We start from the raw sequence: 12,595 nt of genomic DNA on the forward strand, positions 1-12,595 counted from the left end.
GATGAAGGGAACCAAGTGACACATCTTGCTAAAACGGTCCACGACCACCCAGATGACAGTAAAACCCTCAGAGGGGGGAAGGTCAGTTATAAAGTCCATAGCCAAATGTGTCCAAGGAGCACTGGGGACCTCCAAAGGACAAAGCAACCCCGCAGCAGGAGTATGTGAGGACTTAGATCTAGCACATACAGTACATTGGCGTACCCACTTAATGACTTCCTTCTGCCATCCAGGCCACCAAAAACTGCGACCCACCAGTCTCTTGGTCTCAGAGATTCCGGGATGACCTGCCAACCGAGATTCGTGACACTCAACAAACAAATCTCTCCTAAAGGTCCCAGGCACAAACAACCTCCCATGAGGAGTGTTAGATGGGGCATTCTCCTGAGCTTTAAGAATCTCATCTTCCAAAACGGAGTCTAAAGCAGCTATCACAACACCTTCTTGTAAAATGTTTTCCTCTTTCTCAGCACCGACTATGGGAGAAAAACTGCGAGACAAGGCATCCGCCTTAACATTCTTAGTACCAGGGATGTAAGTAACGGAGAAATTAAACCGCGAGAAAAACAGTGCCCACCTAGCCTGACGGGCATTCAGGCGCTTGGCAGCGTCAAGATATATCAGATTTTTATGATCCGTAAGAACCTGAACGGGAAATTCCGCACCTTCCAAGAAGTGGCGCCAGTGTTCAAATGCGAGTTTAATAGCCAATAATTCCCGATTACCAATATCGTAATTCAATTCAGTCTCTGAAAATTTTTTTGAAAAAAAAGGCACAGGGATGTAATCCATCCCCGTTATCCTGAGACAATACTGCGCCAACCCCCACAGAGGAAGCATCAACCTCAACCAAAAACGGCCTAGTAACATCAGGCTGCATAAGGATGGGAGCAGAGGTGAACCTCTCCTTGAGATACACAAAAGCTTCAATGGCCTCAGAAGACCACTGAACCGCATCAGCACCTTTCCTGGTGAGATCAGTCAGAGGTTTGACAATACTAGAAAAAATTTTTATGAATTTTCTATAGTAATTGGCGAAACCCAAAAACCTCTGTATCGATTTCAAACCAATAGGCCTAGGCCATTCCTGCACAGCCTGAACCTTAACCGGATCCATCTCAAAACCTTTGCTGGAGATAATGTAGCCCAAAAAACTAATTCTCTGTACAGCGAACTCACATTTCTCCAGCTTAGCAAAAAGCGAATTGTCCATTAATAACTGTAATACCTCACGCACGCTCCGCCAATGAGACTCCAGATCTGGCGAATAAATCAAAATGTCATCCAAATACACAACCACATTTTTACCGATCAAAGGTCTAAGGATGTCATTAATCAGATTCTGAAAAAATGCAGGAGCATTAGTAAGACCAAAAGGCATAACCAGATTCTCAAAATGACCCACAGGAGTGTTAAAAGCAGTCTTCCATTCATCACCCTCCTTCATGCGCAACAGATTGTATGCCCCCTTAAGGTCAATTTTAGAGAACCACTTGGCCCCCAATAACTGGTTAAACAGATCAGGAATCAATGGCAGTGGGTAAGGATTGCGTACCGTAATTTTGTTAATCTCACGAAAATCCAGACAAGGACGTAAACCGCCGTCCTTTTTTTTTTACAAAAAAAAATCCAACCGCCACAGGAGACTTAGAGGGCCTAATGTGACCGGCGGCCAAACTTGTCTGTATGTATTCCTCCAAAGCCTTCCTCTCAGGAATAGTAAGGTTAAATAAACGACTTTTAGGAAGAGTCGCTCCAGGGACAAATTCAATAGAACAATCATAGTCTCTATGGGGAGGCAAAACCTGCGATTCTTTCTCAGAAAAAACTCTCCAAAAATCCTGAATAGGAACAGGCAATTCTCCCCTATCCAAAGCTGCAATACGCCGGTTACAACACTTGTCATAACATTTATGGCTCCAGGATTTAATTTCACTGGTAGACCAATCCAGTACAGGATTGTGACATTTTAACCAGGGCAATCCCAATATTACTGGAGAAGGCAAGTTATTCAACACTACCAAATCCAATTTCTCATGGTGAACACCATTAATAGTGAGAGGAAATTCACTGACCTTGAGAGTAATATTCTTCAAAGGGGAACCATCCACAGAAACCACAGCAATGGGGGATGATAAAGGTTCAGGTTTTAAATTGAGTTTTTCCACGAATCCCCCATCAATTACATTCAGTGTAGACCCGCAATCAACAAACACCCGAAATTCCATTAATTTTTCCTGAGCAATCGTGGAAGCAGCTAAAAATATACCCTTGGAATTTAAACAGGCAATACGGGCGTGACTGACCATTTTTTTTTCTTTCTTCATACGAAGCTCACAGCCTTTAATCAAATGACCAGATTTTCCGCAATAGAAACACAAGCCTTCCGAAAAACGACGGTCTTTTTCTTGAGAGCGAGGTGCCACCGATCCAATCTCCATCGGTTCACCACTGTTAGTACACACATTATCATAACCAGAAACTGACATAGCATAGGATTTGCTCTCATTAACCCTAGCACGCAGTCTTCTATCCACCCGTATAGCTAATTGCATAGCCTGTTGCAAATCCTCAGGTGTAGGATAAGCAATTAGCAGGTCTTTAACCCTTTCACTGAGCCCAGCAAGAAATAGACTTTTCAGAGCAGAATCGTTCCACCCTGTTTGAGTAGACCAACGACGAAAATGAGTACAATATTTTTCGACATTACCTGATCCTTGTTTTAGACGTCTCAACTCAGTCTCAGCTGATGCGACACGGTCAGGATCATCATATAATAGTCCTAAAGCAGAAAAAAAACTATCCACTGATCTGAAGCATGTATCACTAGGTTGCAAAGAAAAGGCCCACTCCTGAGGCTCTTTGCGCAAAAGTGACATTATGAACCCTACGCGCTGGGATTCATCCCCAGAGGACTTGGGTCTCAAACGAAAATACAATAAGCAAGCATTTTTAAATGAAAAAAATTCTCGATGTTCACCAAAAAATAAATCCGGCAAACATACCTTAGGCTCCAAGAAATGTGCTCCAGGACAGTTACTCACGTGCTGACGGAGCTCGGCCACTTCCAGAGAGAGTCCCTTCAGGTGTTTAGCCAAATCCTGAACCGACACCATGATGGAACAAAAAAAAAAAAAATCTTTCCTTAGAGAATTTGCAGGCTGGACTTACTGTTATGTTCTGCTACCAGAGCTAAGGAAAGAGAGGAGATCTGTCCCTACGATAGAACTCAGCTGAATCCCTACGATGTAACAGGGAACCTGATCCTGCGATCAGACCTGCTAAAGTCCTAAGCTAGTCTGTACGAAGACCTATAGATGTGGGGGAGGAATCCCTACAAGTACTAAGGACTGGGAGGAATATGGGACACCTCCTAACAGAAATAGTAGCAGACAGACGAACAAACAAACAAAATATATAGAACAAAGAGGTCAGTAAACCAAGCAAACTAACAGAGCAAGACACAGAGCACAGGCTAGCTAGAAAGTAGATATACAATGAAGTCCAGCAAAGCCAGAAGGGCGGAGCAGGATTAAATAGGCCAACAAGGTCATGTGACCAGCAAAGGAAAAAAAAACTAACAGCAAGGTTCTAACAGCTGACAGCCGCCATACGTTTCTTGTAGCCATCTATAAGCTTCTTGCACTTCTCAGCTGGAATTTCCCCCCACTCTTCCTTTGCAGTTTGTTCAAGCTCTTGAATGTTTGCAGGGATCTTTTTCCCAATGGCAGATTTCAGCTCATCCCAAAGATTTTCAATGGGATTGAGGTCAGGACTCATTGCTGGCCATTTTAAAACCGTCCATTTTTCTTTTTCCGCCATTCCTGTGTACTTTTGGATGTGTGCTTTGGATTATTGTCTTGCTGGAGGTCTTATGATCTTCGACTCGAACCAAGTTTTCTTACACCGGGTAGGACATTTGGCTCTAAAATCTCTTGATAATTCTCTGATTTCATGATTCCTGTGTTATCGTCAAGGCCTGCAGTACCAGATGCAGCAAAGCACCCCCACAGTATTATGGATTTTACACCATGCTTAACTGTTGGTAAGGTGTTCTTTTCCTTATAAGCTTCAGTACGCCATCTGTAAACAAACTGTTGCTTAGCGTTGGCAAAAAGCTCTCTTTTTTTTTTTTCATCTGTCAACCGAACATTTTCCCAGAAGGATTGTGGTTTGTCAGGTTGCTCTTTGGCAAAGATCAGTCTTTCCTTTTTATGTCTTTTCTTCAGCAATGGTTTCTTACTTGGCCTTCGCTCATAACTTTCTACTTGGTTTAGTGTGCTGCGTATGGTACTTGTTGAAACCATGACCCCAGACTGTTCCAGGTTGGCCTTCAGGTCTTTAGATGTTCGACAAGGTGTTTTTTTCCCTCCATTCGCCCCAATCTTTGAAGACATTTCTTGTCAATTTTTCTCTTTCCCCCACAACCAGGGAGGTTCTTGACGATTCCATACTTGGCAAACTTCTTAATAACATTGCGCACTGTTGAAACTGGGATACGAAGGACTTTGGAGATGGCCTTATACACTTTGGAAGTCTTGTGTTTGCGAATAATAGCATTTCTGATGTCCTCAGACAGCTCCTTTGTCTTCACCTTTGTGACAAAGGAATAGGGCCTGCCATGTGGCTTTCTAAAACACTGAAGTCATCATTCATGGCTAATTCATGGCACATGGGCACAGACAATCACATCTGAATCTCTTTTGTGATTTACTACAGGCAAGTGAAAATGTGTTTCCATACTAAATTAATGTAAAGGGTGCCAATACCAGTGACACAGCAAGCTTTTAGGTTTTTCTGATTTTCCCTCTCATTGTTCATTGTTATAAATTATTGTTTATCATTTGCTCTTTTGTATCTAACACTAGTGCAATATAAAAAAAACTTTCACGTGATTCATTTTTTTCAGGAGATATTTGACATTATGTACTTAAACTTCATTGGTGCCAATAACGATGAGCAGGACTGTATGGAGTATTTCCATGTTCAAAAGAAATTGTGGGACAAATGTTGTAGACAGTTTTACTCATTTCTCTATGTGGAAATTTAAAATCTAGGCTAAAATCAAATTTTTGCATGGAACAAAAAATTTTCTTCACTGCCCATGGTATAAAATTCTTTGAAACACTCGTAGTGTTAATATGATCTCTGCACCCCTAGATGAATTCATTGAGAGGGTAGTTTGTAAAATGGGTCACTTTTGGGGGGGTGGGTCTGCTATTCTGGCACCTCAGGGATTCATCCAGTGGGTCATGGCACCCACAAACCAAAAGAGCCAAATCTGCACTAAATTATGATGTTCCTTTCCTTCCACTGTGCCCGGAAAGTAGTTCCCGATTACATGTAGGGTATTGGCGCACTCAAGAGAAATTGCACAACAAACTGTGAGGTCCATTTTTTTCTATTATCCTTTATAAAAATTAAAAACTTGGGGCTAAGTCAACATTTTAGAGGTAAAAATGTAGTTATTCTTCACCGTCCAATGGTATAAAATTGTGTGTGGCACATGTGGTGTCAATTTGATGCCTGCCACCCTAGATAAACTCATTGGGGGGTGTAGTTTGCAAAAGGGGTTCACTTATAGGGGGTTCCGCTGTTCTGCCACCTCAGGGTCTTTGCCAATTTGACATGACACCCTCAAACCAATCCAGCAACACCTGAACTCCAGTATGGCTCTCCTTCCCTACTGTCTCAAAAGTAGTCTTTGACTACATATGGAGTATTGGCGCACTCAGGAGAAATTACGTAACAAATCGTACTGTTCATTTTCTCCTATTACCCCTTTTGAAAATTAAAAATTTGGGGCTAAACCAACATTGTATTGGAAAAAATGGTAATTTTCCTTTGACTCAGCCCAATATTGTACAATTCTGTGAGTCTCCTGAGAGATAGAAATGCTCATTACACACCTAGATGAATTCCTCAAGAGTTGTAGTTTCCAAAATGGGGTCACATGTGGGGAGTTTCTACTGTTTTGGCATGTCAGGGGTTCTGCAAACGCGACATGATGCCCGCCATCTATTCCAGACAATTTTGCTCTCAAATGACACTCCTTCCCTTCCAAGCCCTGCCGTTCGCCCAAACAGTAGTTTTCCACCATGGTATTTGTTTACTCAGGAGAAATTGCCCAACAAATTGTTTGGTCCATTTTCTCCTTTTACCCTTGTGAAAATGAAAAATTTGGGGCTAAAGCAACATTTTTGTGGACAAAACGTGTTTGTTTATTTTTACGGTTCAACTTTAATAACATTCTGTGTAACACCTTCCGGTTGAAGGTGCTCATCACTCCTCTAGATAAATTTCTCCAGAGGTGTAGTTTACAAAATTGTGTAACTTGTGGGGGGGTTTCCACTGTTTAGGCACATCAGGGCTCTGCAAATGCGACATGGCGTCCACTTTCTATTCCAGCCAATTTTACACTCCAAAAGTCAAGTGGTGTGCCCTACCTTGTGCCTAAATAGTAGTTTCCACCACATATCGGGTGTCGGTGTACTCAAGATTTTGCATAATAAATTGTGTGGTCCATTTTATCCTGTTACCCTTGTGAAAATGAAAAATTTGGGGCTAAAGTAACATTTTTGTGGGAAAAATTTAAATTTTTAATTTTTTCCTTCAACATAGTAATTAAAACAATCAAAGTCAGTTCAAATGTGATGTGGTCCCTAATAAAAAATTAGAAATTGCTGATCAACTTTTAACCCTTCTAACTTCCTAACAAAAAAAAATAGTTTAAAAAATGATGCAGATGTAAAGTAGACATGTGGTAAATGTTATGTATTATCTATTTTATGTGGTATAATATCTGGTTAGGGCATAAAATGTAAAAGTTTGAAAGTTGCAAAATTTTCAGTTTTTTTTTTTTGTCAAGGTTTTTGACACCTTCATAAATAAACCCAAATCGTATCGACCAAAATTCACCACTAACCTAAAGTACAGTGTGTCGCGAAAAAAACAGTTTTTACATCATAAAGTGACACTGGACAGAATTGTAAAATTTGGTCCGATCAGGAAGGCTTGGGGTTGAAGGGGTTAAGCTCAGACAAAAGCCAATGGATTAAGATGGAGGGCTTACGGGCTTCTGTCAGGCACCATATTGCCTATCAGCACCCCAATCTAAGCCAGTGCTCGCACGCACCAGCAATTCCATGATTTAAATTGATGAACAGCTGCGATCTTGGCTCGCTCAGGCCGCTGCTGCTACCGGAGGTTGGTGCTTGTGTAACATGGCTGGCTTTTGCCGGGTGTGTTGCAGGCTCAGCTCCTGAGCTTGCTTCATACATGTGGACCTGATGTGTTACTAATAGAGGGGTTTAACCTAATTTAAAGGGAACCTGTCATGTCATAGCTACTATCTACACTGCCCCTATTGCTTTGTTGGTGATGCAATATGCATCACTAACGAGCTTTTTTTTCATTAAAATTGGTGGTAGTATAATGATTTTATAACCTTTTATATACTTATATCCTACCTGCTCGTTTTCAGTCATAGGGGTGTGATTCTGCTATTCAGTAAGGGGCGGGTGCCGCATTCTGTCACTACTGGCGCCACTCATGTATTTGAATATTGCCCCCGGCAAGTGCTGATATTATTGGGGCGCTTGCACATTTCTACATGTCCGGCCGCTAGTCCCGCGCCTGTTCAGTGAGGCTGTGTGGTTACCAGCTTTACTGCGCCTGCGCTTTGACCCTCTGTTCCCCGCGCGTGCGCAGTGAGGCTGTGTAGTTCACTGCGCATGCGTGAGGACCTAGCGCGTGCGCAGTGAGGCTGTGTAGTTCACTGCGCATGCGTGAGGACCTAGCGCGTGCGCAGTGAGGCTGTGTAGTTCACTGCGCATGCGTGAGGACCTAGTGCGTGCGCAGTGAAGCTGGTAACCCCGCAGCCTCACTGCGCAGGCGCGGGACCAGCAGCCGGACATGTAGAAATGGGGGCAGTGTAGATAGTAGCTATGACATGACAGGTTCCCTTCAACTAAAATTGATTATTAGTGATTTCCTATGACTTTTTTTCTTCCAGACATCCACAGTTTTTAAGTATGATATCCACTTGCTGCTTTCCTAACTTTAGCATCTGGTCTGTTTCCACAGTCCGTGCGCTGGAGAAAACAAGATCTAATTCTCGGCTTCAGTCGAACTACTCTTCCTCCGACAGCAGCCTTTACACCAATCCCAATGGCAGTACCATATCCGCCTTCGATGGAGGATCTGACTCAAGCTCCGAGTCCGAACCCGAGGAACCCCAAAGCAGAAAGAAAATCCGGATGGAAGCGAGTTAAGCAAATGCAAGCAATAAAACCAGTAACCTGTACCAAGCTTATCAACTTCAGACCCTCCACCACCCATAGATAGGCCCTGTTCAACTCCTAGAAGGACTTCTGCCTAATCTTATTGTTTATCCACGCCCCCAATACTTTTTTTTTCCTTCCTATTACCATTGAGCAACCAGACGGCATCTTTTTTCACTTATCCATCTTTTTTTTTCCCCTCTATGTTATTTAAACCTGGTTAACCCATCCATGCTTACGATTAAACAGTTCTGCTCTTGGCGCAGTTCACTGGCGAGCTGTTACCCCATAATCCTTGTCTACAGTTTGACGTTTGTACAACAGGTATCACAAGGTGAACATGGCAGATAAGAACAACACCCGTACACCTTTTTTCTTTTTACACTTCTACTAGTATCATTTTTGGGGCAATTAATTTGCCACGTAAAAAAAAAAAAAGTCCAATAATATGATCTCCTGAGCAAAAAAAAATTCAGCACAAATTCTATACTTTCAAAATCCATTTAGCAAATTGCTAATTTTTAATTTTACGTTTTATAAATTGCAAACTTTAAAAAAAAAATATATGTATATTTTTGCACTTGTTTTCACGCCCATCGCACGTCTTCAACTACGGCTTTGTAATAAAATTGAAAACGCATTTATGGTGTTTTCGAATAGTCTCTGGTTGGGATTCTTACTGCTGATTACTTCCTTTGCCGACTGTGATCTGTAATGTGAATCTTCATCTGCCAAGAAGATTAAGATTGTTTTCCTCTCATAGTCTCTGTCTCTGAATTTAGATTACAGATTAGAGAGAGCAGAGGAAGTAATTGAGACAACAAATCCCAATCAGCTGCTATGAGAGGACAACAATCTTGGGAGATAAAAATTCACATTACGGAGTGGTCATAGGATGTGACAGTCTCTGGTTGGAATTCTTAGTTTCTATGAGAATACGACCGTCTTGGCGTTATTGGCAGATAGATCAGAGTTGGCAGAGGAATTAATCAAGATGAAGGCGTTCAACCAGAGACTCTAAAATGAGAACAATCTTGGTCGTCTTGGCCGATGAATATCATCTGAGTGGGCAGAGGAAGTAATGTGAATCCTGATCTACCAAGAAGACCAAGATTGTTAACATCTCCTAGTCTCTGGTTGGGATTCTTAGTTTTGATTACTTACTCTGATCTGTAATGTGAATCCTCATCTGCCAAGAAGACCACGATTGTTAACATCTCGTAGTCTCTAGTTGGGATTCTTAGTTTTGATTACTTACTCTGATCTGTAATGTGAATCCTCATCTGCCAAGAAGACCAAGATTGTTAACATCTCCTAGTCTCTGGTTGGGATTCTTAGTTTTGATTACTTACTCTGATCTGTAATGTGAATCCTCATCTGCCAAGAAGACCACGATTGTTAACATCTCCTAGTCTCTAGTTGGGATTCTTAGTTTTGATTACTTACTCTGATCTGTAATGTGAATCCTCATCTGCCAAGAAGACCAAGATTGTTGTCTTCTCATAGTCTGATTGGAATTCTCAGTTTAAGGGTCAACAGGAAGTAATCAAGACGAAGAATCCCAACCAGAGACTATGAGAAGACAACAATCTGGATCTTCTTGGCAGATCAGGATGCACATTGCTTCCTCTGCTCATTCTAATCTGTAATGTGAATCCTAATCCAAGAAGACCAAGATTGCTGCCGTTGTGCAGTGATAGGCACGCTTCTCCTTGCTGAGCATGCTCCATTGTGATGCTCAGGAAGCTGCCCTCATGTCTGCTGGTATTTTCCCAAGAACGTCCTAACTGTATCTTACTCCTACTTGCATCAAAAACAACTTTTTCATTTGACCAACTTCCAAATTGTGGGTAAGTGTTTATGTATTTGCCAAAATGAAATGTGTCCTATGTGACAGGTAGTCATCTTGTGTAGTGTTTCCATGCGGAGTATGCCCGGTGCATCCTCAGTGACAAGTCGTAGTTGCCTACATGTTGTTGTAGAAGAACATCTCCGCTTTGAGAATAGAGCTTTGATCATTGTGTCGAGGATCACTTCTGATCTTGTAACAATCGGAACAGCTTGATCACCGCGATCGAGTCACCGTGGCTCTTTATTCTATAGAGTGTGACCGAGAGGAGCAGTGTCGCTTTTGAATTGATGGGTTAGGAGTATAATCTTCCTGCTCCTGTTTTCCAATCTTTAGACTACATTAAGGGATTGTTCTATTCGTAATCGCACAAGTTTTTTGTTTAAAATTTTTGTTTTTTGTCATCTTTTTTTCTAATGTTTTTTTTTTTTTCACCGTAATGTCTTTTGTCTTTGAATACCGCCATTTCATGGAGTCTGTGAACCCTTCCTTTCCAGCAAAAAAAAAAAAAAATTGCCATAATGTAGTCTGTAGTCTTGGATCACCTAAAAGTTAAAATAACGCTCCAGGTACCATAGCTAATGTAAATCTTTGCATCGTGAAGATTATTTGGCAGGGGTGAGGTGGGCGTTCGTTTCCCGTACTCTGGCAAGTATACTTATTCAGCACCATAGTAGCCATATAACAATCTCGATTTGCCACTTTGCAAGGTGACATTCCCTATGGATTTGTAGCAGAAAAACCAGAGTTCATTTGCCTGTACATTTCTATATTAGTACCGTGTAGTAATCTCAATTTTAAAAAAATATTTAATATTGTTTAATGTATAGGTAAATCTAATATTTTGTAGTATCCGGTACACTGCGATTTTCGCACTCAATCAATGAATTTCTACTGACTTTCAAAGCATTTTCACTATTTAAAGGTGTTGTTCATGATCAAGAAAAAATGAGCCCAAAGACTGTGGGTGGGGGCACACAATTGAAGAAAATAACCTTTACTTACCAGTTAAATCCAGCATGGCCATGTTGGTTGGTCTCCACCAGTTTTGATTTACCCGGCTGATGTCATCACTGACAGCAATTGAATAGGAAAGTAATGCTTCTTTTAATATTTTTATCACCCCCCCCCCCCTCTTCCTGAGTATTTCTTTCTTTGCAGATCGGCGACCTCTTTAATTCCGCTATTATATAGCACATTATATGAAATTGGTGGCAGCTATTTCCCATTGAGCGTCTGAGAAGGACGTCTTGGTTCGTGTATCCTTACTGTGCATGCAGGAGATATATTAGTTAGCCTTCAATATAGGGCAGCTCTAGGTTATGTATATGTCTAGGTGTCAATCATTCGGTCGTCACAGGTTATTGTAAATTTTTTTTTTTTTTTTATTTCCTCTGCGACTGATACCACATCTGCCGGAGAGGTTCAGGATGGCCAAGCCTGTCACATAGCTTACATTATTATGCTTCAATGTTGGTGAATAGTAAATTATCATTTAATATTTTTTATTTCTTTACATTTTTTAAAAAAGTGTGTGCCCAGTAAAATGAGATACTTTTCATGTTTTATTCCCCCTCCCGTCCATCCGCTTTAAAATACTAGGTATATTGTATATAAGTCCAATTGGCCATCTCAAATTAATGTTCACCTTTACAATAAAACTATAAATAAAAATCTTATTTTATCCGTAAAAGCCTCTGCTCGTTTTTCTGAAAATGGTCCTGGTTGGTTCAACAAACTTTAGGTAAGTGAATAACTTGTTATGGGAGCCTGGCGGCTCTTAATAAGGAGAGGACCTGTCAACTCCACTCATATTATGGTATATTACAGTAAGGAGACTGTAGATAGAAATAAACATGATATAAAGTACCTTTGGAAGAATTACTTGTGTTATGAAATAAGAGAATCACAGTTATGGGATCTGCCATCTTGGGATTGGCAGCTCAGCGTGCTGTGCTCTGAGGCGCCCCCAGAGGCTGGGTCCACATTTACATCTCACGGCCAAAAATGGATCAAGTTGAATAATAGTGGAAATAAGTGAGAAACGTCACCACACCGGGATAATAAAGTCCATTTGTTTTGTTTTTTAAAGACCTTTCGGAGAGCTGGCCGACATTTTTTTGCTATACTGTCTATAGTTTCTTCCTGAAAATGATTGCAATCACAAAGTCTTTGGTATTATTATCTTCATTTAATTTGCTTGCAAGGAAAAAACACAAAAGAGAATGAAGCAAAAATCAAATCATTGATCATTTCACACAAAACTCCAAAAATGGGCCAGACAAAAGTATTGGCACCCTCAGCCTAATACTTGGTTGCACAACCTTTAGCCAAAATAACTGCGAACAACCGCTCCCGGTAACCATCAATGAGTTTCTTACAATGCTCTGCTGGAATTGTAGACCATTCTTCTTTGGCAAACTGCTCCAGGTCCCTGATATTTGAAGGGTGCCTTCTCCAAACT

General features: G+C 41.1%; 1 protein-coding gene across 1 annotated transcript in view; it reads left to right on the forward strand.

Annotated features, from left to right (window-relative positions):
* Positions 1-11,824, forward strand: part of MAX (MYC associated factor X) — an 80,864-nt gene extending 69,040 nt beyond the window's left edge. The window contains exon 4 of the mRNA XM_073637440.1: positions 8,086-11,824. Within this exon, the coding sequence (XP_073493541.1) occupies positions 8,086-8,273 (188 nt within the window). The 3' untranslated portion in view covers positions 8,274-11,824. The remainder of the gene's footprint in view (positions 1-8,085) is intronic.
* The last annotated feature ends 771 nt before the right edge of the window (positions 11,825-12,595 follow it).

Source organism: Phyllobates terribilis, unplaced genomic scaffold (assembly GCF_046119375.1).
Source record: "Phyllobates terribilis strain yellow unplaced genomic scaffold, ASM4611937v1 Scaffold_6__1_contigs__length_29720123, whole genome shotgun sequence".
In the NCBI taxonomy this organism is placed as follows: domain Eukaryota; kingdom Metazoa; phylum Chordata; class Amphibia; order Anura; family Dendrobatidae; genus Phyllobates; species Phyllobates terribilis.